This window comes from Geotrypetes seraphini, chromosome 12 (genome assembly GCF_902459505.1).
Source record: "Geotrypetes seraphini chromosome 12, aGeoSer1.1, whole genome shotgun sequence".
NCBI classification, from domain to species: Eukaryota; Metazoa; Chordata; class Amphibia; order Gymnophiona; family Dermophiidae; genus Geotrypetes; species Geotrypetes seraphini.
The window spans coordinates 16,596,907-16,622,249 of record NC_047095.1 but is presented as its reverse complement, the minus strand read 5'-3'; the positions used below and the strand labels follow the sequence as shown (position 1 = coordinate 16,622,249).

Sequence of the window (25,343 nt, the reverse complement as noted above, 5' to 3'; positions counted from 1 at the left end):
TAATAATCTGCCGCTAAAATACATGTATACTAAACCAGCTGGAACTGGTTTAGTGAGCATGTTAAGATTTTATTTTTGAGAATCTGCCCCTGAGAGATGTGGGAGAACAATATGCACTCTGAGACAAGCACCAGTTCACACGTGAGTAAAGACATGCAGAGATAGGAAGGAGTTGTTGGGTGAGTCACAACAGTAGAACTCTGGGGATAAGAAAAGCCAGTACTGGCCAGCAAATAGTCTCAGCAACAATGCCCCTGGTAAGAAATGGGACTGGGGAGCAATCACAGGACTGCAGCAGTTCATGTGGGGGCTATAGAAAAGAGAGGGAGAGAAATTAAAAGACAAGAGGCTAGGTATAAAGAGGATATTTTAGCCTGTTAGACTTGGTGGATATTTTCTGCTGTTGTGCAAACATACTTTAAGGGCTCCTTTTACAAAGGTGCGCTAGCATTTTTAACGCACGCACCGGATTAGCGTACGCTAGCCGAAAATCTACCGCCTGCTCAAAAGGAGGCGGTAGTGGCTAGCGCACGCGGCAATTTAGCGCGCGCTATTCCACGCGTTAAGGCCCTAGCGTGGGTTTGTAAAAGGAGCTCTAAGTTTCAGTGTCATTCAGTAGCTTAAAAAATTCTGTTTGTTCTGTTTTGATTAATGTTATTGAAGTTCTAGCAAAAATTTATATTTTATTGGCTGTATTATTAAACTAGTGTTGCAGAACAATTCATTTTATTTGAAAGTACAAGATTTATATTTGCTAATTTTAACATACACAGTGTCATAAATTGCATTTATTTTTTAATAAGAACTGATTTTTATCGCATTTTAAAGAAATACATGCCTGAATGCATTAGAATTTTGCTTCTCTGCTGCACCACATGCAGGGTGAAAGTCCAGCTCTTTAATAGATGGAACAAACAATTCAGCTGGTTCCATGGCTTATGCAAAATTTATTAGAACATACTGGGTCAGACCAAAGGTTCATAATGTTCAGTATCCTGCTCCCAACAATGACCAGTCCAGGTTGCATTTTATGCTTTCTACCCCCATGGATAAGCAGTGGTTTTCCTCGGGTCTCCCTTGTGAATGATGGTTTGTAAACCTTTCCCCTGGGAACTCGTCCAAGCCTTTTTTAAACCCAGCTATGCTGACTGCTTTAAGAAGGAGAGGTACTCAAACAAAATTAAATCCTTCCTAATTAAGAAAAATAAGCAAAAGCCTGACTCTCGCCTTATGTATAATCCTGTAGCCCTTCACTGAGCTGGACAGAGACTAGTCCTAAGCTTAGTATCCTTTGAGCGGCTTGGCTTTTCTCGTCATTCTCCAAGCTAGGGCTCCATGCTGATAGAGTAAGAATTCTTGACCTGTGCTTTATGGAACTCTCAAATCTCCCAAATCCAGCAAAATTCATACAGTTCTCAAATGTATCTTCCTGTATTTGGAAAAGGCAAAGCACCAGACAGGAGTCAAGAATTTCAGTCAATCCTTGGTTTTCAAATTTTCTCAACTATGGAACGAACTTCCTCTTATTTTAAGGGGTCCTGGTCCTTTTCAACTTTTTCGTAAATTTTTAAAAACTATTTTATTTGCCAAACACTTTGGAAGCTAGTCATAATAATATTGTCTGATTGTTACTTTTTAAAGTATTTTTTTTTTAGTTACTGTTAACCGAGTCGAGCTCCTTTCTGGCTGAAGACCCGGTATAGAAAGCTGAGGTTTAGTTTAGTTTTATCTTGCTATTACTACTACTATAAATTATTTCTAGAGCATTGTACAAAGTCACAAAGGAGATAGTCCCTGCTCGAGTGAGCTTACATTCTAAAAAATCAAGACAGACAAACAGGATGCCAGGGTAGGGGGTTACAGTTAGAGGGGATGGTTAAATTGCTGGCTAGGGTGGTGATCAGAAGACAAAGGGGAGTAGGGTTATGAGTTGAAGGCTATCTCAAAAGGGTAGGATTTCAGAGTACTTTTGAATAAGGGAAGGGGCTTATCTTGGCTCCTGCAGAAAAGTCCTTTTCCTACTCCATTATATAATATTTTGAAGGCATGATCTAAAGTGCTGGCTCTCCTTTCCATTGGATGCAACCTCTAAGGGTTCTTTAGATTTTCAAAGAAACATAAAATTTGTCCTTTTTGGATTTTGCTGCTGCTTCCCTGGGAGATCTTTGGGATGCCTTCCAGTTTCCTAACTTCCTGCTGTTTTCACTGGAGGCTTTTGTGTCACGGATATAAACGCCATCACAGTATAAGAGGGATTTGGCGTTAGTACAGTTTTCCATTAGCAGTTCAAGGCAAGTGAGCATTTCTTTGTTCCTGGAGGTCTAGCAATCTAAATTTTATACTTGATGCAGTGGAAGGTCAATTAACTTGCCCAAGATGATAAAGAGCAATTGGGCAGTTCACAGCCCACTGCTGTAACCATATGTACTCATATTACTGCCATATTACCCCCATTGTTTAAAAAAACAAACAACCCCCACTCCCCCCTGCTTTTTGATAGCATATATCAATAACAAATCACTCTGGTTGTTAACTGAAGATGGAAATAACTGTATGTTAAATTAAAGACCAAATTGTATTCTGAACTTGACTCTGTATATCTAACATTACTGTACAAAGGTCAATTATAATTTGTTTGTCTATGCTTTATGTATGCTGTAGCCTTACTTTCTGATAAGTGTTTGAGTGCTGATTGGCTCAGGCAATGACAGGAAAATAAGGCTTGGCAGCTCAGATCTGTCAAAAAATTTTGCCGCCGTCAAGCAATCCCCCCGACACCTACTCCCCCCCCCTCCAGCAGCAGAAGAGATGCCTACTGTTTCCAGCCACCAAGCAAGGCCTCCCCACACACACACACACTCCTGCCCATTCCTCGTTACCCGTTCTGAGCTTTTTGCGGAGGACGGATATAAAATAGAGAATGACATGGGGACAAGTTTTTCCCTGTCCCGTCCCCATGAGTTTTGTCGCTGTCCCTGCCCCATTCCTGTAAGCTCTGTCTTAACTGCAGAAGCCTCAGACACTGTTTTAGGCTTGTGCAGATGAGGACGGAACTTGCAGGAATGGGGCAGGGACAGGAAAAGAACTCATGGAGACAGGACAGGACAATGAGTTCCCGTGGGGATGGGGAAAAATTTGTCCCCATGCTATTCTCTAATATAAAACTAACCAAATTAATAAAAATATTGAAGGTATTGTTGCTAAGATAGGATTTGAAAGCCAGGCCTAATGTCAGCAATTTTCAACCACTGTGCTGCAACACATGTCGTGGGAGTTTTTGAGTAGGGTCATTCAAAGCCTGCAGCAGGTTGTGGCAGAGACGGCACTGAAAGCTACCTCTCTAGCCGGCAGGGCCTTTGCTGCATCCTGCCCGCTGGAAGTAGCATGAGAGTGGCGGGATGTGGCATAGGAAAGGCTCTGCTGGCCAGAGAGCCAGCTTTCGGTGCTGTATCTTCCACGACCTGCTGCAGGCTTTTGGAGGATCCAGCAGGCAGGTGAGGAGCTGGAGAGAGATGCTACTCAAAAACAAACTATTTCTGAAAGTCAGTTTTATCAGAATCTTTAGGATCAAGGCCTAATTGAAACTGTATATGGGAAAGAAGCAGTGGAGTGGAGAAGTTCATTAAGATGATTTACCCATGACTAATGTGTTACTATCCAGTTTGTCATGGTTAAATAGTCTGTGCTTCAACTCCAACTCTGCTTTTTCCTTGCCCCAAACTGGTTGAACTTTTGTTGGGAGGAATTTAGTGCACAGTATTTTAAATCTGTATTTCTTACAGAATCCCCCCATAAGACCTGATAACACTCACACCCTTTCAGGGATCCACCCTCCTCAACACTTTTTTCCAAATGCAGCTCCCTCTACCCCTCCGGTTTCCCTGCAACTTACAGCAAAACCCCCCAATCAGGCATGTCCCCAAGATTTCCCCCCCCCATGCACATATCCCCATTTCTCTGCCACCAGCACACACTCCCAGTCTCTTCTTCTTCCTCACCTCTCCATCGTTTTTCCCCAACACATAACTCCCACCTCACCTTTGTTCTCTGCGCTTTCCTCCTCACACACATACAGTACCTTAATCTGCATTTTCCCCTACACCCACTGTTCCGCCACTAATTTCTGACAAGTGGGATGATCAGTGACACTCAGAAAAGCACACAGACAATATAAAGCATAAACAATAACACTTTATTATACACATATAAGAATTAAATATAAATTATCATCACCTTGACCCCAGACCATCCTCACCATTGGGAATCCCTGCAATAGATAGATGGGTAGACCAAAGGACTGTCCCGTGAGACGTGGCCAAACGTCATGGATTCTACTGTCAGGGTCAGAATCCCGGTCTTATATAGGATGCACACTGTGGAGTTCATAGTAAAAGCATAAACAGCTGGTCCTGCTGTTACAATTAGTCCTGCTCTTTTGCTCTGTGTTTTGACAACACCCAGGTCAGGATGTCAGAAGGAAGTGTTTGCAGGGTTTCACTCTCCCTTTGATGTGGTTTTGTCAACATTCAGGTCCCATCTGGCATTACTGTCCTTTTGAGGTTATGAATGAGGTGTTTGCAGAGATTGTTTTCCCATGAGACTGATTTCACTGTCCCTTTGAAGATCAAGGAGGTTAGGATGTTTACTGTCCCTTTGAGGGTGTTTGGGCAATTCCTAGGTCAAAAAGGTCAAGTTAGCAGATACTTGTCACTGTCCCCTTCCTTTTGATATAGTCTTTAGTTATTTGAGCAGCTTGCCTGCAAAGGAAGTCAGGTTCTCAAATGAGCAAACTTTACTGCCCCTTTGAGATCAAGGTAACGCTCATGATACGAAGGTCAGATAAGCAGACTTGAGGAGACATATCAGTAATATGCTGAGGTATAACACCCACATATTCAGCGTTCTTCAGACTCCCCATCCTTGTGGCACAACCCCCTGGCTTGCTCCAGCAACTCCTGCTCCACTTTTGTTGAAGTAACCCCCTTAACTCTGTGGCACAGTTTCCCAGCTAGCTCCAGTGACTCCTTATCTTGTAGTACTCCCTTCAGTTTTCTGCAGCAATCCCTACTTCCGGGAACACAGCCCCCAGCATTCTCCTATCCTCCTTGTCGCACATACATACTCTTCGACTGACTCCAGTGGTCATCGACATCCCCCACTTGCTCCTTCAGCCCCCTACCTACACCATGACACTTTTCCTCTTCCTTAAAAAAATTGATGGTGCTTTATCGGTGTGCCACAAGATGAAAAAGGTAGTACGTAGATATCAGTGATCCTACAAACCTGTAGAGAAGAATAGCAATATTAAATTTATTTTATTTACTTTTATATACCACCTGCAAACCTGAAAGCTGTTGAAGCTATTCAGGTATAGTAGGTATATTTCTGTCCTTGGAAGGCCCACAATCTTGAGTTTGTACCTTGGGGCAATGATGGGTTAAGTGACTTGCCCAATATCACAAGTATTTGAACCAGACTCCCTTGGTTCTCAGTGTGCTGCTCTTACTGTTCGGCTGGTACTCTATTCTGTTCTCATGGTTAAGCACTTTGGATTAGATTCTATAAAAGCACCTTAAAATTTTGGTGCTGATGAAAAATAGTGCTTAGCACTATTCCATAAATGGCGTTCAGAGATAGGTGGTGTTTATAGAATAGTACTTGGTGCCGAGAACCACCCTTAACTTGGTGTAAATCCTCAATAGAAAATGACACGGGGACAAATTTTCCCTGTCCCCACAGTATCTCTCTCTTCCTGTCTTGTCCCCATGAGCTATGTCCCTGCCCCATTCTTGCAAGCTCTGTCCTCATCTGCACTAGCCTTGAACACTTTAAAACAGTGTTCTTCAACCTTTTTACACCTATGGACCTGCAGAAATAAAAGTATTTTGTGGACCGGCATCGGTCTGCAGACCGGCGGTTGAAGAACACTGGGTTAAGTCATGGGCCAGACCCTGCCTATCTCTACCCCAGACCCTGCTCCCACAGTCCTACTATTTTTTCCATTCATTTTTCATATATACACACAATATAATCTTATTAACAATGCATCAATCGCACCGTGGACCGGCAGTTGAAGAACACAGTTTTGGGCCTGATGCACATACCGGCCCTGTGGACCGGCACTGGTCCATGGACTGGTGGTTGAAGAACACTGCTTTAAAATCATGCCTAACTTAGCTGTGGATCCCCTTTATTCTATAACTGCACATAAATTGAAGCAATGCCCCTGATCCTTCCATGACCCTCTCATGTCTGTGGCCCTTTTTTTGCAACCATATGCAGATCCTGCACCTAAATATAGGCATATAAATTTTAATTAATTCCAATTTCTGTGGAAGGTACCCAGCACTAATTACAATATGCGTTCAATGCCTATTCTCTGCCCAGGCCCTGCCTAGTTTCCGCCCTCTAACACAAAATGCACTTAGCATGTGAAATTTGTGTGTGCTATCACTAAACCACCAGGAAGCAGTTAATGTGCTTGTCCAATAGAAGTTAGTGCACACAAATTTGTGCATTAACTACTTAACATGCTTAAGTTAAAAGGCCACTTTATTGGTTAAAATAAATAAAAAATCTGACACCGTCTCGTTTTGAGATGTTTTCATCAGGGGTGTAACCACAAAAAACAGAAATTGCAAAAAAAAAAATCACAGTATATTATTGAAGCTTGTGATATTGAGTATTTGCAGATACAGATTTGTCTTATGCTTTTATTGCAAGTATAGGTATGAGCTTTTTAATTGATTCCAGTTGTAAGAATGATGATTTAACAGTGATTTATGTAAATGATACAATTTTAGATAACAAAAAAATGTAGTAAATATGTTTGGTTTTAAGTAGAAATGTAACTCCGTATCAGACACAAAAAACAGGGAGGAATGGAGGGAGGTATAGTACAAAGATTCAAAAATATCACTCCAAAACAAAAGCACCACACAAGCCAAGAAAGCTAGCTTATTTCTTATTATTACCCACACTCTTCCACCAAAGCATCATAGGCAAAAAACTTTCGCACAAGTTTAAAGTTAGTAGATGAGAGCAAAAAATAGCTGAGAATGATTAATGGTAAAAACCACTGAACACAAACAGGCCAGGCCGACGATCTTTGCTGCAGCAGTTAGGATCTGCGTACTGATAGCCTGGAAGCGGTGGTTACCGGCCACGAAACGATCGTCGGCCTGGCCTGTTTGTGTTCAGTGGTTTTTACCATTAATCATTCTCGGCTATTTTTTGCTCCCACCTGCTAACTTTAAACTTGTGTGAAAGTTTTTTTACCTATGATGCTTTGGTGGAAGAGTGTGGGTACACCTCTCCGTTTGTCTGAGGCTTTTCTTTCGAAAAGGACCTGGGTGTACTGATAGATAGGACCCTGAAGCCGTCGGCACAATGCGCGGCAGCGGCAAAGAAAGCAAACAGAATGTTAGGCATGATAAAGAAAGGAATCACGAGTAGATCGGAGAAAGTCATAATACCGCTTTATAGAGCAATGGTCAGACCACACTTGGAATACTGTGTCCAACATTGGTCTCCCAACCTAAAGAAGGATATAAAACTGTTAGAGAGGGTGCAGAGACGAGCAACGAAGTTAATAAGAGGTATGGAGAACTTGGAATATGAGGAACGACTCAAGAAACTAGGACTGTTCTCCCTTGAGAAGAGAAGGCTGCGAGGGGACATGATCGAGACGTTCAAAATGCTGAAAGGCATCGATAAAATAGAGCAGGAAAATAAATTATTTACATTGTCCAACACGACACGGACAAGAGGACATGGTTTGAAGCTAAGGGGGGACAAGTCCAGGACAAATGTCAGGAAGTTCTGTTTTACGCAGCGAGTGGTAGACGCCTGGAATGCTCTCCCAAAGGAGGTTATCAAGGAATCCACTGTGCTGGGATTCAAAGGCAAATTAGATGCACATCTCCTTATGAGAGGCATAGAGGGATATGGGTGACTAAAACTACATCAGGTGTATACCTGACTGGGCCTCCGCGTGTGCGGATCGCCGGACTTGATAGACCATGGGTCTGATCCGGAGATGGCAGTTCTTATGTTCTTATGCAATAAGCTAGCTTTCTTGGCTTGTGTGGTGCTTTTGTTTTGGAGTGATATTTTTGAATCTTTGTACTCCGTATCAGACTGCATATCCGTATCAGACTCCGTATCAGACTGAAAATTGTGCCGTACTATTTCCCCCCCCCCCTTTTTACAAAAGCATGGAAGAGGTTTTTAGCCCGGCTGGTACGCTGAATGCTCTGTGCTGCTCCGATGCTCATAGGAATTCTATGACTGTCGGAGCAGCGCAGAGCATTCAGTGCACTGGCTGGCGCTAAAAATCTCTTCCACGCTTTTGCAAAAGGGAGGGGGGGGTATTTTTGTTGTTGCTAATAAGTACATAATATAGAGAATATACTGTGTTTGTAAAATAATTTTTTGCTATTTATGTCATAAGCTTGAGTGGTTTTTTTATTTTTTGTGTGTGTGATTTCTGTTATTTGCAGTTACAGTCTTGATGGAGACATCTTGAAGCATGGCCATATCAGGTTTTTGACTTATTTTATACAATAAAGACATTTATACCTTAATTCTGTGATTATGGATACTCTGATATCCACTTCATAAATAGGTCATGAGTAAGAAATCTAAAGATATTTCAAGTATTATTTGCTAACCTGCAAGGAATATCAAGTGCCAAATATCAGAATATATTCTGGGCCGTCTAGAGTTCTTAAGATCTTTCTAGAATAACTTTAGGAAATGTATCTCCTGAAGAAGAGTAATCTCTCTAATCCTCTCTCATAAATCCTCTGTGTTTGACTCAAGCTTTATTGAATTCAGATACAGTCCTCATCTCTGCCACCTTCTGTGGCACGTGTCTACCACCTGAGAACCTACAGCAGGGGTGTCCAATGTCGGTCCTCGAGGGCCGCAATCCAGTCAGGTTTTCAGGATTTCCCCAATGAATATGCATGAGATCTATTAGCATACAATGAAAGCAGTGCATGCAAATAGACCTCATGTATATTCATTGGGGAAATCCTGAAAATCCGACTGGACTGCGGCCCTCGAGGACCGACATTGGACACCCCTGACCTACAGTAAGGCTTTCAGGATGTTTACAAGTGAGATGCATTTGTAGATACAATTAACATGCATACAATAAATCTTCTTTTCTCATGCAACTGTTTGGGCAGTCTCTAGTGATAGGTTTGGAAAGCCCTGTTACATACATTTCAAAAGCAACAGAAAGGAGGCTTCTGTTGCATATACTTAGGAAACTGTATATTAGATGATCAATCCAAGCTCGTGAACCACATGCAGAAGGGGTGTCGCATCGTTCCGCTCCTCCTTCTTCACCAATGGAGTATAGCTCCCTGTCTAGTTTTTCCTTATGCAGGTAAACCAAGAAAAGGTGTTCTGATCTGTTCTGTTTGGTTTTATTATTATCGGGTATTTTTACTCCGCTTTCAGGAGACTTTGGTGCCAGAGGATCCCCATATTTGGGGCTACTCTGCCTGGGAGAGAACACTGACTTCACAAGAGCAGACTGCAGCTCGCAGGGCTACCAGCCTGCTCTGCGTTACTTCAAGGGTCAGGGGTCCACTCTCCTGGGAACCTGCTTACCTTCTGATTTATTAGAAGCTTCAGCACAGGATATGTGACTCCTATGTGAATTCCTTTGGGTTTCAGGGACCAGGCTGCATTTTATTCTCCTCCCATCATGCCATGAGGATTTTTGGGGATTGAGCCTTCCGTCAGTTCCAGTCTGACTGGCAGCCTGAAAATTTCCAGGTCTGGACTGTCCCACAAGGAATTGAGACAGAAAGTTCTCTCAATTTCAGTCAAGCTGAAGCAAAGCTGACACAGGCAGGCACCAGCAGCAGCACTCTGAGTACAGACCATTATTCCCTATGGGAAAATTGGAGGGGGGGGGTTGAAAAAGTTGAATTTAAGGGTTTCTGAGGCCAGAGATAGTCCCCCACCTTCAAAACCCCTTTCCCTGAGTTCTTTTTTAACTTTCAAGGGAACCCCCATAGGTCATTTTTAGCTCAATTTTTCTGGCGGGGGGCATCTTGGATTTTAAATTATCCCTTTTTTCTAAAACTTCCATCTGCCTCAAAACTCCTCAATTTGACTCAAAATCATCTGGGATGGACTTCTCAAGCTGTTCTACCCCTATATCATGCCAATTTTGTGCTAGATGGTTGACTGTAGAGTGTCCATGTACCGCATGCCGCAGCATATGTGAGAGAGGGGCAGGAGCCTTGGGTTTAGCCTCCTCTGAATTCTCTAGGGCTGAGGAACTGCAGGGAGGGGGAAGGTGAGTGATAGGAAGAAAATCCCTCCCAGAGTCCTTCTGCAGAGTCCAAAAGAAGCCAGTCTGAGGGTTCCTTGGGGCCTCCTGGCCCAGAATTTGTGAATCTTTTGTGGAAAGCTTATTTGACGGGCCTGGACTGCACTCTGCTGCCTGTGGGTGTGCCAATATTGGACCGTGGAGAGTTGCCTCTTCAGGATGTCTCTCTGGCACATAGGAGAATGGCTCAGCCTGTGTGACCAAGTGGAGCAGGACTGTGGGAGGATTGGAGATCAAGCTCAATGCCTTTATTGTCCCAGTGCTCAGCTTCCTTCCTGGAGGATTCCAGTTCCTTTTCAGGGACCGGGAGTCAAGAGGTGATTGTTGCTGTCGACCATCGGTGATGATCCATCGGTGCGGTGACTTTTCAAGTCAGCTACCGTCCCATATGTTACGGATGCACTCAGGGAGTTGAAGTTGGAGCCTCAGCAGCCATCCATTTAACAGTAAATGGTTATGAGTGTCACAAATGCTCATGCACTGCGGCATGTGGTACATGGACACTCCTCGGTCAATCATCTAGCAAAAAATGTTTTCTTTGCATTCGGGCATCACCTTTGCTGGTCACTGAACAATGGGAAACTTCAGAAAGCTCCCTAAAGTTGGCCAAAACTATTTCCAAACTGTACCCTATGGTTCTGGAATTTTAACAGCTGTTTAGTCAGCTGAAGGTGGGTTCCACTGTAACTCAAGTAACTAAACGTACGTACCTCCCTCCCTAGTAAGGGAGGAGTGATGTTAAGGATGCCCAAGATGACAAGGTGGATGTGGTTCTTAAGAAGCAATTTGAAGCACTAGCTTTGGAGTTCAAAGTAGCAGGGGCAGCCTTGTTTGTAGCATGTTCCTGCCACACCAGGTTACGGCGAAGTGTTGCCAAGGAGAAGGACATCTATCCGAAGTTGGGGGGGTGATTATGTGGCAGATGCTCTATATGACATCATTAGAGTCACAAGCAAGGTTTCAGCATATGCAGTTTCTGTCTGCCGCATGCTCTGGATCAGACAATGGGTTGGCAATTCAGCCTCCAAAGCTACCTTAAGCAACTGCCCTTCAAAGGGAAGATGCTATTTGGTAAGAAGGGCCGCAATGACCTTTTAGCCATCGTGGCTGATTGCTGCCCCAAAACTGCCCAATAGCAGACCTCGCCGACCCACTGGGGGAGGCAATTTTGATCTCTCATGATGTTCCTGCCAATTCTGTGCAGGTTCCTCCACTCAAGAGATCTTATCAGGAGTCCAGACAGCAGTTTGGCAACTCTATATGCCAGCAAACCTCAGGGTCTCGTGTCAGCACAACCTCCAAGAAATCACAATGATGTCAGGTCGACTACCATGCTCCTACATATTGGTGGGAGACTGTCTGCATTCTGGAGGGAGTGGGAGTGAATTTCTTTGGACCGCTGGGTTCTAGATCTTATTTGAGAGGGTCACAAGATTGAGTTTTATTGCCCTCTTTTAGATCTGTTTATCTAATCTCCATCCAGCTGGCCAGAAAAAGAGGCCAGGTTTCGAGCAACAATGCAAAGGTTATTGGACATTCAAGCTATAGAACCAGTTCTCCAAGAAGAATTGGGCTCTGGCAGATACTCCATATAATTCATAGTCCCCAAAAAAGGCACCGAAGAATGGAGACCGATCCTGGATCTAAAATCCATAAATGCGGCACTGAGAGTACTGCGCTTCTACATAAAGACAGTTTGGGCAATCATTGTGCTGGTGGCTCGAGGGGAATTCTGATGAAGACGTACTGTACCTTCATATTTCCATTTTCCCAGCCCACAGAAATACTTGAGATTTCATCATTTTCAGTTTGCAGCCCTACCTTTTGGTCCAGCAATGGCTCCACTCATCTTCACCAAGGTGATGGTGGTGGTTGCAACTCACCTCCACAAGATGGGAATACAGGTGCACCCATACCTGGATGATTGGCTAATCAGAGCATCATAAAGGCTGGTGGATTTCCTACAGGATCTGGACCCGATGACTGGAGTATCTGGGGGTCTGCTTCAACAAGGCGGAAGACCACGTCTTTCTTCCGAACTTCACAAACAGAAACTCAGGAAGCAGATTTCAGATCTCTTAGTGATGCCAAATCCCACAGCCTAGCATTACCTTCAGGTGCAGGGCTCAGTGGCAGCCATGCTGGAAGTAGTTCCCTGGGCAAGGGTCCATATGTACCCTTTCCAGGATGCTCTGCTCTCCAGACATTCTTTACAGCATTATTTATAGCATGTAGCTTCCCTGGACAGGGAATGTGAGGAACATCTTGCATTGGTGACTCCAAGGGGACACCTTATCAAAAGGTTTACCCCTCCGAATCTCTTCAAGAGTGACCCTAATGCCCGACACCAGCCTATTCGGTTGGGGAGTCCATTATGGTGGTCATCTGGCAGAGAGTCAATAGACCCTCCCGCTGAGGAAGTGGTCTATAAATTGCCTGGAACTCTGAGCCATTCATCTAGCACTGACGGCATTGAAACAGTACCTGGAAGGAAAGGCAGTCCAAGTGTTCTTCGATACTACCACAATAGCTTGTGTGAACAAAGAAGCAGGCACCAGGAGTGTTCCCTTCCTCTGGAGGCTCAGATATTATTCCAGTGGGCGGAAGCCCATCTTCACACACTCTAAGCAGCCCACATAGAAGAAGTGGAAAACATGAAGGCTGACTTTCTCATCCGGTAGACTGTAGACCCAGGAGAATGGTCCCTGTCCCAAAGAGCATTTAGCCTCATTGTGTAACACTGGGAAAGATGAGAAATTGACCTGATGCATCAGCCAAGAACGCAAAGGTGAAACGCTTTTACAGCCGAAGAGGCGAACTGGTAAGCACAGGGTTGGACATGTTAAACCCTGGTCTGAAGAGAAACTTCTATATGTGTTTTCTCCGTGGCTCATGGTGGGCCGGTTCATCCGTAGAATTGCATCTCACTAGAGACTTGTGATCTTGGTAGCCCTAGACTGTCCTCGCTGCCCTTGGTATGTGGATTTTGTGCATCTCCAATGAGACAGATGCTTCAAACTACTGGTGCATGCAGGTCTTCTCAGTCAGGGTCCAATTCCCATGGAGAACCTAGACTGCTTTGGTCTTAAGTCATGGCTATTGAGTACATGGCCTTGACTCACAGGGGCTATTCTGAGGTAGTCATTGCTACTCTCATTCGAGCAAAGAAGCAATCAATGTTTATGGCCTACGCTAAGGCCTGGAAGGCTCTCCAGCTCTGCTGTTACAAAGATCAAGTTGAACCTTTCACGGCAACAATTTCTGTGATCCTGGTATTCCTTCAAGTTGGATTAGAAAAGGGCATAGCAGTGGTCTTTCTCAGGGTCCAGGTGGCGGGCCTCTTGTGCTTCCAGGATTGAGGGGGAAAACAATCTCTGGATATCACCCTGATGTGACCCGGTTCTTGAAGGGATTGCTCAGGTTGCAACCTCCCCACACGCCTGCCTTTTCCATCCTGGAATCTTGATATCATTCTGAAGAGTCTGTCCTAGCCTTCATAAGAGCCTCTCCATGAGGCACCTCTGTTAGATCTCATGATAAATATGGTATTCTTGATGGCAATAGTTTCTGCGAGACGGATATTGGAATTGCAGGCTCTTTCTTGCAGAGAGCCCTTCCTAAGGATCTCAGAGGCTGGGATTCCTCTGCCCTTGGTACCTTCTTTCCTACTGAAGGTTGTGTCAGCTTTTCATATCAACCAAGAGGTTCATTTACCCGCTTTTTATCATATGGATTTGAACAAGCAAGATGAGATATTGCAGAGACTATATGTGTGAAGAGTTCTACTCCACTACCTGGAAATGACAAATGAATCTCACCTTTCTGACCATCTTTTTGTGCTAACTTGTTAGTCCAGACTAGGCAGACCAGCTTCCAAGGTTTCTAGCGCCAGATGGATTTGCATGGCAATTTCATCAGCATACATTGGCTGTGGCAAACAGCCACCTATTTCTGTCAAAGATCATTTGACCAGAAGTGTGGCATCTTCATGGGCAGAGTCCCGGCAGTTCTGCCCAAAGTGATCTGTAGAGCAGCTACTTGGTCTACTCTCTATACCTTTGCAAAGTTCTACAGAGTGGACATGGTGGCGCGAGAGGATGCCGCTTTTGGGTCCTCAGTCTTGCGAACAAGCTCATCTGTTCCTCCCTAGATGTCTGGCATTGCTTTGGTACTTCACCTAATATACAGACTCCTGTGTATATGTAACAAAACGAAAGATTAGGTTATTACCTGGATAATCTTGTTTCTGTTAATATATTCAGGAGTGCATACTGCCCACCCTGTGCATTCCACAGTTCACCTGTTTTCTGCCTCGGACAACTCTGATCCAGAACTGGAATTCTTCTCCTGTCAGTTGGATGAACATACATAGATGATTAACTTTCTAATAAAGTACTGATTTATTGAGCTTTGCACATAACAGGTTCATTGATACACCTATCTTGCAAGTTCATGCCATTAATTATTCTTTTTCATGAGTTACAGAGCAGAACAGAAATGTATGTTATTTCTGGAGAAGTTCCCCATTCCCCTCCTTCTCTTTTTTTCCTGTTACAGCGGAGCTTGATTGCTTTGGTACAAACTGAAATGGGAGCTATACTCCACTGGTGAAGGAGGAGGAGCTGAAAGATGTGATTGATACCCTTCTTATATATTTATTTATTTAGATTTTTATCCCGTCCTCCCAGTAGCTCAGAATGGTTTACAAGTAAACATTCACAATGGAGTGAATTGGACATACAAGATTATACAGTAGATTTAAATACTTGGACATACGAGACTGTGCAGCAGTTTAGATATAGGGACTATACAGCAAATTAAGAACAGTAGTTTAAATATAAGTAGTTTAGTTTAGATACAAGTTATTTGAGTATAGGCAGAGAGTGGACTATACAGAAATTTAGGCAGAAGATTGGAATGGAGAAAGAAGGGTAGAGGTGGGGTTTAAGGGGGTTGGGTGAAGACTGAGGGTGACCTTTAGTTGAAGAGGAGGGTCTTTACCATTTTCCGGAATGTCATTCTGCAAGTGGTTTGTGAGCATGGATTCATCACCTAATGTAACAGAAACGAGATTATCCTGGTAAGAATGTAATCTTTCATTTTGGTTGCAGACCACATTGTACCGTATTGAAACAGTTACAAAACCTTTCCTAGTTGAGAGGCAAGAAATAATGTTTAATATTCCCATACAACTTTTACAATTTTCCTTTTCTTTTTTTTTAGCCTCTCCCAGAAAAGTTCATAATGAAAGGAGTGATAGAACGATTTAATGATGAATTCATTGAAACTCGCAGGAAGGCATTGCATACATTTTTAAACAGAATTGCAGATCATCCAACCCTCTCTTTTAATGAAGACTTCAAAATTTTTCTTACTGCTCAAGCCTGGGTAAAATTAATTTGATTTACAGATATACAGTTGTTCATATCTAGATGAATATCTCATGTGACATTACTTTAATATTTTTAATAAGCTGTGCAGATCACTTTTGCGGCAAATGCTCCAACACCCATTCAATTCTGTGGGCATCTGAGCATTTACTGTGGCAGTCCACACTGCCAACTTTGGTAAAAGATGGGGTGGGTTTGCCAAAAATAATATTTCTTGAAAGAAAACCAACAAAGTAATTGGATAGGACTAACTAATATCCAATAATGCAAGCTGTCAGGGCTATTAATATACCTTCTCCAAGCTCTATTACAGTTATTTAGTTTTTCTTTGTTATTAATATCTCTGTTTTAAGTTTCTCTGTTCAATTCATGTACCAGTAGAGGTATATTTTAACATATTTTTTTTATTTTATTCTATTAGGGGTTGATATTCAAAAGGGACTACCGGTAATCTCCTACCCAGTTAAATTCTGCTGAGCTGAAAGGTAGTGCAAAAAAGGCTGTCCTAACTATCTGCTCAGCCAACCAGGTACCAGCCTAAATGTCAGCCAGTACCAGGTTAACTTCCAGGTGACTGTAAACACCCAGATATACAGTACTAGTCATGGCCTGACATTGAATATCCAGTTTAAATTCAGCCTGAGGCTATCAGCGGCTTAAAAACCATTGAGCATTGTAGGCTCAGTATCAAGCCCTTAAATTTTATTGCAGTGTTTTATGTCATCCTAAAATTTAAGCACAGCTCTGTGTTGTTCCACTAAAGTTTAACAATAGCCTCTATAATAGAATTTTATAGAGCCATCACACAGTATACTTAAGGTTAGGAGCATCAGAAGGGGCTGATGGGAAAAGCTGGGCTGCCAGACTGGGGGGGAGGGGCATAGGGAGCTAACACATCATGATGCTGCTGGCAGTACAATGGCTAAGGTAAAGTCTTCTGCAACTGCATAATTGGAGAAGGCTGTCCAGGTGATTAGAGTGGAAACTCCCCCGGCCAAGATCATAGGGGGACAACCTCAAATGCTCAGTCCATCGCTTATCATAGGACTGGTCTCAGAAAGGTTCTTTAAGTATTCAGAATGTTAAGTGCCCCCCTGACTTGCTGTAATAATATAGGGTCCCTTTTACAAAGCCATGGTAGCAATTCCCCTGCGGCAAGTGCGACACATACCATTCAGTTCCTAAGGGCTGCGTTGCATTTACCCCCACCGGGACTCACTACTGCGACTTTGCCCATAATTCTCAAACCATGGAAACATACCCTATCTAAAATATTGTCACAAGTTAACTCGGGTTCAAAACACAGATTGTGAGCCCCCTAGGGACAGAGAAAGTACCTGTATGCAATTTGGTTGTGCCACTGAAAGGTGGTGTGTCAAAAATCTAAACATTAAAATAATTTTTAAAAAACAACATAAATAATTAACATGATTAGTCCAACTTGTACCAAAGTTATTTACAAAAAAAAACCACTATAACATGCGTTGTCAGTAAAAATACCAAATTCTTCTTAGTATGATGTTTTTGTAGATAGGTTCCTCTGTAGCAAAGGTACATACTCTATGCTGAACATGACTACAGTTGTACAGGGGACTTGCAAATAAGCAGCAAAAATATTTTTAGCTGATATGTGGTACACAACCTTAAACAATGATTCATTTTTCAAAATAATGAACAGCTTTTCAAGCTCACCCCCTGCACCTATTACCCACCTTGCAGCCTCTCATACTTTGGGATCCATGGGATCATGTGAACATTATGTAAAGCAAAATTATATGATCATGTTACTCCACTTTTAATACAATTACATTGACTTCCAGTACAGTTTAGATGTCAGTTTAAAATGCTGTGTTTAACATTTAAAACTCTTCATTTTTCACAGTATATGACAAAGTAACAGAAGCTTTCTTGTTCATTGCGTTCACTTGATTCCAATAGACTTGTTCTTCCATCTCCAAAACTAGCTCTCTATGAATCTATGCGCTTCTCATCATATTTTCTTTTATTTCTCCTTTATTTTGGAATGATCTTCCACTTTTTATTACATTACATTAGGGATTTCTATTCTGCCATTACCTCGCAGATCAAGGCGGATTACAAAAGAGTTATAGAAGGTGGATTACAGAAGATGTCTGGTCATTTTCAGGGAGAATAATGAGTAGAGTAGGTTGTTTCTGGGGGTTGGGAAGTTAGTGGAGGGAAGGAAGAGGTCTTGTGGTGTTAGGTCTTTTTCCAGGGATTTCTTGAGCAGTATATATGTGGTGTTAGGTCTTTTTCATGAATTTCTTAAACAGTATAGTCTTTATTTTTTTTTCTGAATGTTTTGTAGTCTGAATATAGCCCCCTAATTCTCTGAATAGCACTGAAAATTGCACATGCAAATTTGGGCATGTACCTGATTTGCATGCAAATTTAATTGAACAACAAGCAATTGTTGGCACTAATTAGAATAAATTACATATTACATGTGTAAATGTAGAAACATAGAAAGATGACGGCAGATAAGGGCTATAGCCCATCAAGTCTGCCCACACTATTTACCCACCCTCTTAAGTCTACTGACCCCCTAAAATATAATTGTAATTATACTGTCACTCTACTGACCCGCTCATTCAAGTCCTAGTGACCCTATCCCTTAGCATGACCTCGTAGGGATCCCACATAGGTATCCCATTTGTTCTTGAAGTCTAGGATGCTGCGTGCCTCAACCACCTGCACTGGAAGCTTGTTCCAATGCTCAATCACTCTCTCCGTGAAGAAGTACTTCCTGGCGTCTCCACGAAACTTCCCTCCCTTGAGTTTGAGTGGATGTCCTCTTGTGGTCGAGGGTCCCTTGAGAAGAAAGATATCATCTTCCACCTCGATACGTCCCGTGATGTACTTAAATGTCTCAATCATGTCTCCCCTCTCCCTACGCTCTTCGAGAGTGTAGAGCTGCAATTTGCTCAGTCTTTCTTCGTACGGGAGACCCTTTAGCCCCGAGACCATCCTGGTGGCCATCCGCTGAACCGATTCAATTCTGAGCACATCCTTACGGTAATGTGGCCTCCAGAATTGCACACAGTATTCCAGATGAGGTCTCTGTACAATGGCATCATGACTTCAGGTTTCCTGTTGACGAAGCTTCTCTTGATACAACCTATCATCTTCCGTGCTTTAGATGAAGCCTTCTCCACTTGAGTGGCTGCTTTCATGTCAGCACTGATGATTACTCCTAAGTCTCGTTCTGCCGTAGTCCTGGTTAAAGTTTCTCCATTCAGGGTGTAAGTTCTGCAAGGATTTCCGTTACCGAGATGCATGACCTTACATTTCTTGGCGTTGAAGCCCAGCTGCCAATTCAAGGACCAACTTTCTAAAGTATGCAGGTCTTGCTCCATAGCATCCTGTAGATTATAGCCGTTTACTATATTGCATAGTTTGGCGTCATCAGCGAATAAGGTTACTTTGCCTTGAAGCCCCTGAGTCAGATCCCCAATGAATATGTTGAAGAGGAGTGGGCCCAGGACTGAACCCTGTGGCACTCCGCTAGTCACCTCCGACATTTTAGAGAGGGTACCGTTAACCACCACCCTCTGAAGTCTGCCACTAAGCCAATCCTTAACCCATGCAGTTAAAGTCTCTCCCAATCCCATCGATTTCATCTTGTTCAGCAGCCTGCGGTGTGGGACGCTGTCAAACGCTTTGCTGAAGTCCAGGTACACGACGTCCAAAGACTCTCCTGAGTCCAGTCTTCTTGTTACCCAGTCAAAGAAGCTGATTAGATTGGACTGGCATGACCTACCCTTGGTGAATCCATGTTGGCTGGGATCCCGGAGATCTTCCTCGTTCAGGATCGTATCTAATTTATACTTAATTAGTGTTTCCATGAGTTTGCACACTATTGAGGTGAGGCTTACCGGTCTATAGTTCGCAGCCTCAGCCTTGCAACCCTTCTTATGCAGAGGAACGACGTTGGCTGTTTTCCAGTCTAACGGAACTTTCCCCGTACTTAGTGAGAGATTGAAGAGCACTGCCAACGGTTCCGCCAGAACATCTCTCAATTCTCTGAGCACTCTTGGGTGTAAATTGTCCGGTCCCATGGCCTTGTTTACCTTTAGCCTTGCCAGTTCGTTGTAGACGTCCCCAGGTGTGAACACAAAATTCTGAAACAGGTCATCCAATATGTAGGTGTGAGTCGCAAAAGGGCGCATGAAAATGGGTAGGTCATGGGCAGATATTGGGTGTTATGGGGGCTTATGGGCAGATCAGGGACAGTTATGTGTGTAGTTATAGATTAAGGACATTTGCACCACATTTTTGTTGGTGCAAATGGCCTTGCTTATAGATAGGAGTGGTTCCCGGGCATAAGCACTATTCTGTAAACCGTGCCTCACTTTAAATTTGGTTTATGAACTAGTGCTTTTTTAGGCACCATATATAGAGTTTACCCCTTATTGTGCACAGATATTGGGTGCCTATATATCTTATTCCGGAGGATGTGATAGGACAGAGTACATTAAGGGGATTCAAAGAGGGATTGGACAAGTTCCTGAAGGATACGGGGATTGAGGGATATAGATAGAGGTAGAGATAGGATCATGAAGGGTATAGACAGAAGAAACATGGGGATTAAAGGGTCTTAGACAAAGGATCACTTACCGTTCATGGACCTGATGGGCCGCCGCGGGAGCGGATTGCTGGGCGCGATGGACCACTGGTGTGACCCAGTGGAGGCAACTTCTTATGTTCTTGTTCTTCTTATGTAGCATGTATGCTAAAAGTTATACCTGAATGGGTACTCGGTATCTGTGCTTATACATCTAGAGTAGGGGTTCTCAGTCTAGCTCTTAGGACATACCTTGGTGGCCAGGTTTCAGGATATCCACAATGAAAATTCATCAGATAAATTTTCCTGCACTACCTTTAATACATGATGGTCTTTCTCATGCATTTTCATTGTGGGTATCTGAAAAACTTGACTGGCTGAGTGTGTTCTGAGGACTGGATTGAGAACTGCTAGTCTAGAGTAGGAGTGCAGTGAGCCCTGCATCCCAGTATGCCCCTACTGTGCATTTAAAACTAAGGGGCAAATTCTATAAGAAGCGCCCAAAAGTTAGGCGCCGAAATAGGCACCGTTCAGCGTGATTCGAGTAAAATTGGGTGGTTTAGGGAATCACGCAGAGCAGCACCTATTTTGAAGGCGCCCAATAAATAGGCCATCTCTAGGCACACCTAAAAGTTAGGCGCCCATACGAGTGCTTAAGCACGCTTAAAAGCAGCGATTCTGTAACAAGGCGCCTAACATGAAGCCACGCCCACACCTAATATGCATCGCACCTATTTTTTGCCTAAATATTTAGAGGCGCCTTGTTACAGAATCACTCTTTCTTGACAGGCGCCTAAGTTTCAAGTAGTGCTGATTAAAAAGCTTAATTGAGCTTGTTATTCAATTTAGATAGGCGCCAATCTAGTTGGGCGCCTCCAAAATAGGTGCCTAACATTAGGCGCTGGTTACAGAATTTGGGCCTTGGTGCATACTGGAATATGCAGGTAGTTTTATACACGTGGATCCACTGAAAATGAAGCTGAAATGGTACTTGGAGACGGTTGGCACAACGCTGAATGTTTGTGCCGCCTGAAAATTGAAGACGTTGATTTTTTTTTTTTTTCACGTAGACCAGCATCTCTTGTCTCGTCCGTTTTGATATGTCCTTTGCAAAGTGCCATGAAAATGAGGTGATAACCTGCTTAACTGTAGCAATTTGCATTTTTTTCCCCATAGGAACTGACATCTCACAAGAAGCAAGGGCCAAGCTTGCTCAGCAGGATGGGACAAACTGTGAGGGCTGTAGCATCCTCAGTAAGAGGAGTCAAAAACCGGCCTGAGGAGTTTGTGGCAAAAAATGAATACGTTGAAACATTTAGTGAAAAAATAAATGCACTTGATAAAATCTCACGTAGGATTTACAAAGAAGAAAAGGGTAAGCAGCTCTGACTATGACAATTGTATGTTCAGTTGGCTCATTTAGGAATTAAAGTGCTGTTATTTTGAATTTTTTCAAGCAACTTCTTTCTAACGCTTTTTTTTTTTTTCTTTTTGGCTTAATCAAAACCTCAGTCAGGGCTATAATTTATGGATCTTCATTGCAGCTACCCCAGTATTTTTGATCATTTTTAATTCCCTCCCCTCCAAATATCTAACTCGGTTAGTACAGAAGTAGCTTTGTTCATGGTGCAGTTGCTGGTATGTCTTTAGTGCCAGAGCTTGTGAATGCTTCCTCAGCAATTTGCTCAACCTGTGCTAATATTCCTCTGCAGTGCTCTGTTCATCCATATAACCACTCCATAAATTCCATCACCAATTATAGTTCTAGAATTTGGCCTTGTTAATACGGAATTCTCTTGGTTATATTATATCACTGGCCCTCTACTTGATTCTTCAGGATCCTCTCATAGTTCTGTTTTTCGGAGCTATGAATATGCATGAGAGATAAATCTATGCTATGAATATGCATGCGGATAAATCTATTTGTGTTTTGATTAAAGATGTCATGAAATTTGGATTGGTCATAGAATCCCTAAGGGCTGAGCTGAAAGCCACTGTGTTATATCACTTTGTAGAGAAAGGCCTTATGTACAAAATTGTGGTGTTCTGTGCACAAAAGCACTAACATAGCTCCTCAAATGCACTAAGTAGTGCTGTGATCACTGTGTTTGCATATACAGTTTTGCATATAAATTCAAGTCAACTCTAAAATCAATACTTTTTAAAGATGCTTTTGCAATTTGATTGCAGTCTAATTGTCTTTTAAGGACAGATATATTATATTTTACCATTTCTTCTTAGGCATTTCCTTAGCATTCTTAACAATTTAGTAAACATACCCCCCTACCTTTTGGGGTTTTTTTTCCTTTACTGTTTTTCTTTTCTTTGATTATTGTAGTTCCTTCCCTCTTTCCTCTCGTGTATGTCTGTCTTGTGCATCTTTTGTACTTGTCTTTATTGATATAATTAATTTTTAATATGTCTGTATTTCCCCATTTTATGGTTTTTTTGTATTATTAGCCGCTTTGTAATTTGAAAAGGTGGGTTAACACATTTATTATGAAACTTGAAACTTATTTAAGTTTGCATGCAAATGGGTGATTATGCACTGTTCAGCCATCATCCATACTTCATACATCACTTGTATCTGTATTGCCCATCAATATATATCATCTTAAGTTGTTTACACTTTAAATAAGCATTAAACAGCGGGGAGGAAAATAAAGAGAAATCCTAGGTTATAGTATCATCTATAAAAATCAATTCAAATAATGAAATCACTGATTACAAATTTAAGAAAAGAGCTAATACACATAAGGAGGGGATGGATGTTTACAAGGCTAAATTCCAGGCCAGAGATAAAATAAAGAGAGGAACAAAGGCAGTGAAAAGGATAGCCATGTTTGGAGGAAATGCTTTGGTGAAATATGTTTTCTATTAATTATCATAACAGAAGTTGCTGGTTTTTGCCAGGTACTTGTGACCTGGATTGACCACTGTGAAGACGGGATGCTGGGTTAGATGGACCATTGTTCTCACCTAGTAAGGCTGTTATGTTCTTAAATTTGTGCAGGGTGATTTGCACTGGAGGCATGTGGTCTGATGTTTTTTTTCATGCTTGCTTTTGCTGATTAAAAAGATGCTACTTATTATTAATTATTTAGATTTACTGCCTTTTCATGAAGAGATTCACCCAGAGCTTATGTTTTCCAAAGGCAGAAAGTCTCTGGTTTCTTCATTCTGCCAGGAAGGTTCATTGCTTTTTATTTCTTCCCCTGCATTCCAACCATAGTATTCTAGGCACATCAAAGGGGGACCAGTTATATCATTGGAAGGGGGAGAAGAGCTGTCCATATCGTAGGAGGGTTTTCCTCCCTCACTGCAACATTAGAGGAGAATGCCCCTCACTACAGATTTGGAGGGCCTATCATTCACTGACTTCTTGGGGGGCACTGTTTAGGTCCATTGTCAATAACTGAAGGCCACAGCCAAGACTGTCTCTCTATGTTCCTCTGTCATTATATCTTGATTTCTGGAAACAGCCAGTCTCTTCTTAACTTGTGGAGGTGAAGGTGTGGCCTAGTGGTTAGGGCTGCAGCCTCAGCACCCTGAGGTTGCAGATTCAAGCCCAGGCTGCTTCTTGTGACCCTGGACAAGTCACCAACACTCCATTGCCCTAGGTACATTAGTCAGATTGTGAGTCCACCGGGACAGATAGGGAGAAATACTTGAGTATCTGAATGTAAATCACTTAGAGGGGCATAATCGAAAGGAACATCTAAGTCAGTTTTCGTCCAAGTCACAAGTCGTCCAAAGTAAAAAAATAGCTTAAGACATATTTTCAAAAAATACGTCCAAATTTTTTTTTGTTTCAAAAATCGTCTAACTATACGTCCTGCTAATCTGATCATCCAAGCCGCTAAATTGTCCATCTTTATACCACATTTTTGTCCAACTTTTCGTCCAAGTCAAAAATGCCTAGAACTAGCCCTGTTGGACATGGGAGGGGGTCTGCAAAGTGATGGACTGAACACCCAGACATGGCACCTCAATAGTGGGGTACCTTACAGGGCACTGCTGTGAACTTCACAAAAAGGGTACCATGTCATCATCTCACTACAGCTCCCTTATAAGTCATGGTGAGCCCCCAAAACCACCTCCAGAATCCCCTAGACCCACTTATCTACCACCCCAATAGCCCTTATGGCTACAGGAGCCACTTATATGCGAGTACAAAAGGGTTTTGGGGTATATAGGGGAGTGCACATGTTTCAATATCAATGCAGTGAATGCAGGGGCTTATGGGCATGGGTCCTCCTCTCCATGGGTCTCTAACCCACCCCCAAGATGGCTTAAGACACCTCTATGCAGCACATCTAGGCTTTCCTAGGCCAGGCTGCCAGGTGATGATGTTCTGGAGGCACAATTTTCAAGTTATGATTAATATTTTTATGGGGGTGGGGGAGTGGTGATCACTGGGGTAGTGGGTGGGTGTCTGTATTATGTATTTGCAGTGCTTTTCTGGTCACTTTAGGTGGGTTTTTTGTAACTTAGACCATGTTTTAAATGGTCTAATTAACAACATCCAAGTTCCTTCGATCCTGTGTGGTATAACTTTCGGTTATACATGCAGTACGACTAAGTCTAAGCCTGCCCACATCCCGCCCTCGACACTCCTCCTGAAACGCCCCGTTTAACTATGGTCATTCAGCGGCACTATGAAGGCCTAGGTCGTTTAGAAATACAGACATCCAAAACCCATTTTTATTATCGGCACTTGGACGTATTTTGACAATGTTTATCCAAGTGCCGACTTAGGTCGATTTTTGGACATTTTTCTCTTTCGATTATGAGCCCCTTAGGCTATAGGTGGTCTATAAATACTTAAATAAATAAGTAAGTAAAATAAATAAATAAACATGCTTCATAACATAGCATAAAAGTTTATTTCTATGCTGCAATACCATTAAGTTCTATGTGGTTTACAAAATAGAATAAAAACTGTACATATACAATTGAATACAATACATTAATTTCCTAAAAATCTTCTAAACAGATAAGTTTTTGTCTCCTA

General features: G+C 42.6%; 1 protein-coding gene across 4 annotated transcripts in view; it reads left to right on the top strand.

Annotated features, from left to right (window-relative positions):
- Nucleotides 1-25,343, top strand: part of SNX7 (sorting nexin 7) — a 128,871-nt gene that overhangs the window by 47,641 nt on the left and 55,887 nt on the right. For all 4 annotated transcript variants that reach the window (XM_033916880.1, XM_033916881.1, XM_033916882.1 and 1 more), the window contains 2 exons: nucleotides 15,578-15,742; nucleotides 21,506-21,704. In XM_033916880.1, coding sequence (XP_033772771.1) covers nucleotides 15,578-15,742; nucleotides 21,506-21,704 — 364 coding nt within the window. The remainder of the gene's footprint in view (nucleotides 1-15,577; nucleotides 15,743-21,505; nucleotides 21,705-25,343) is intronic.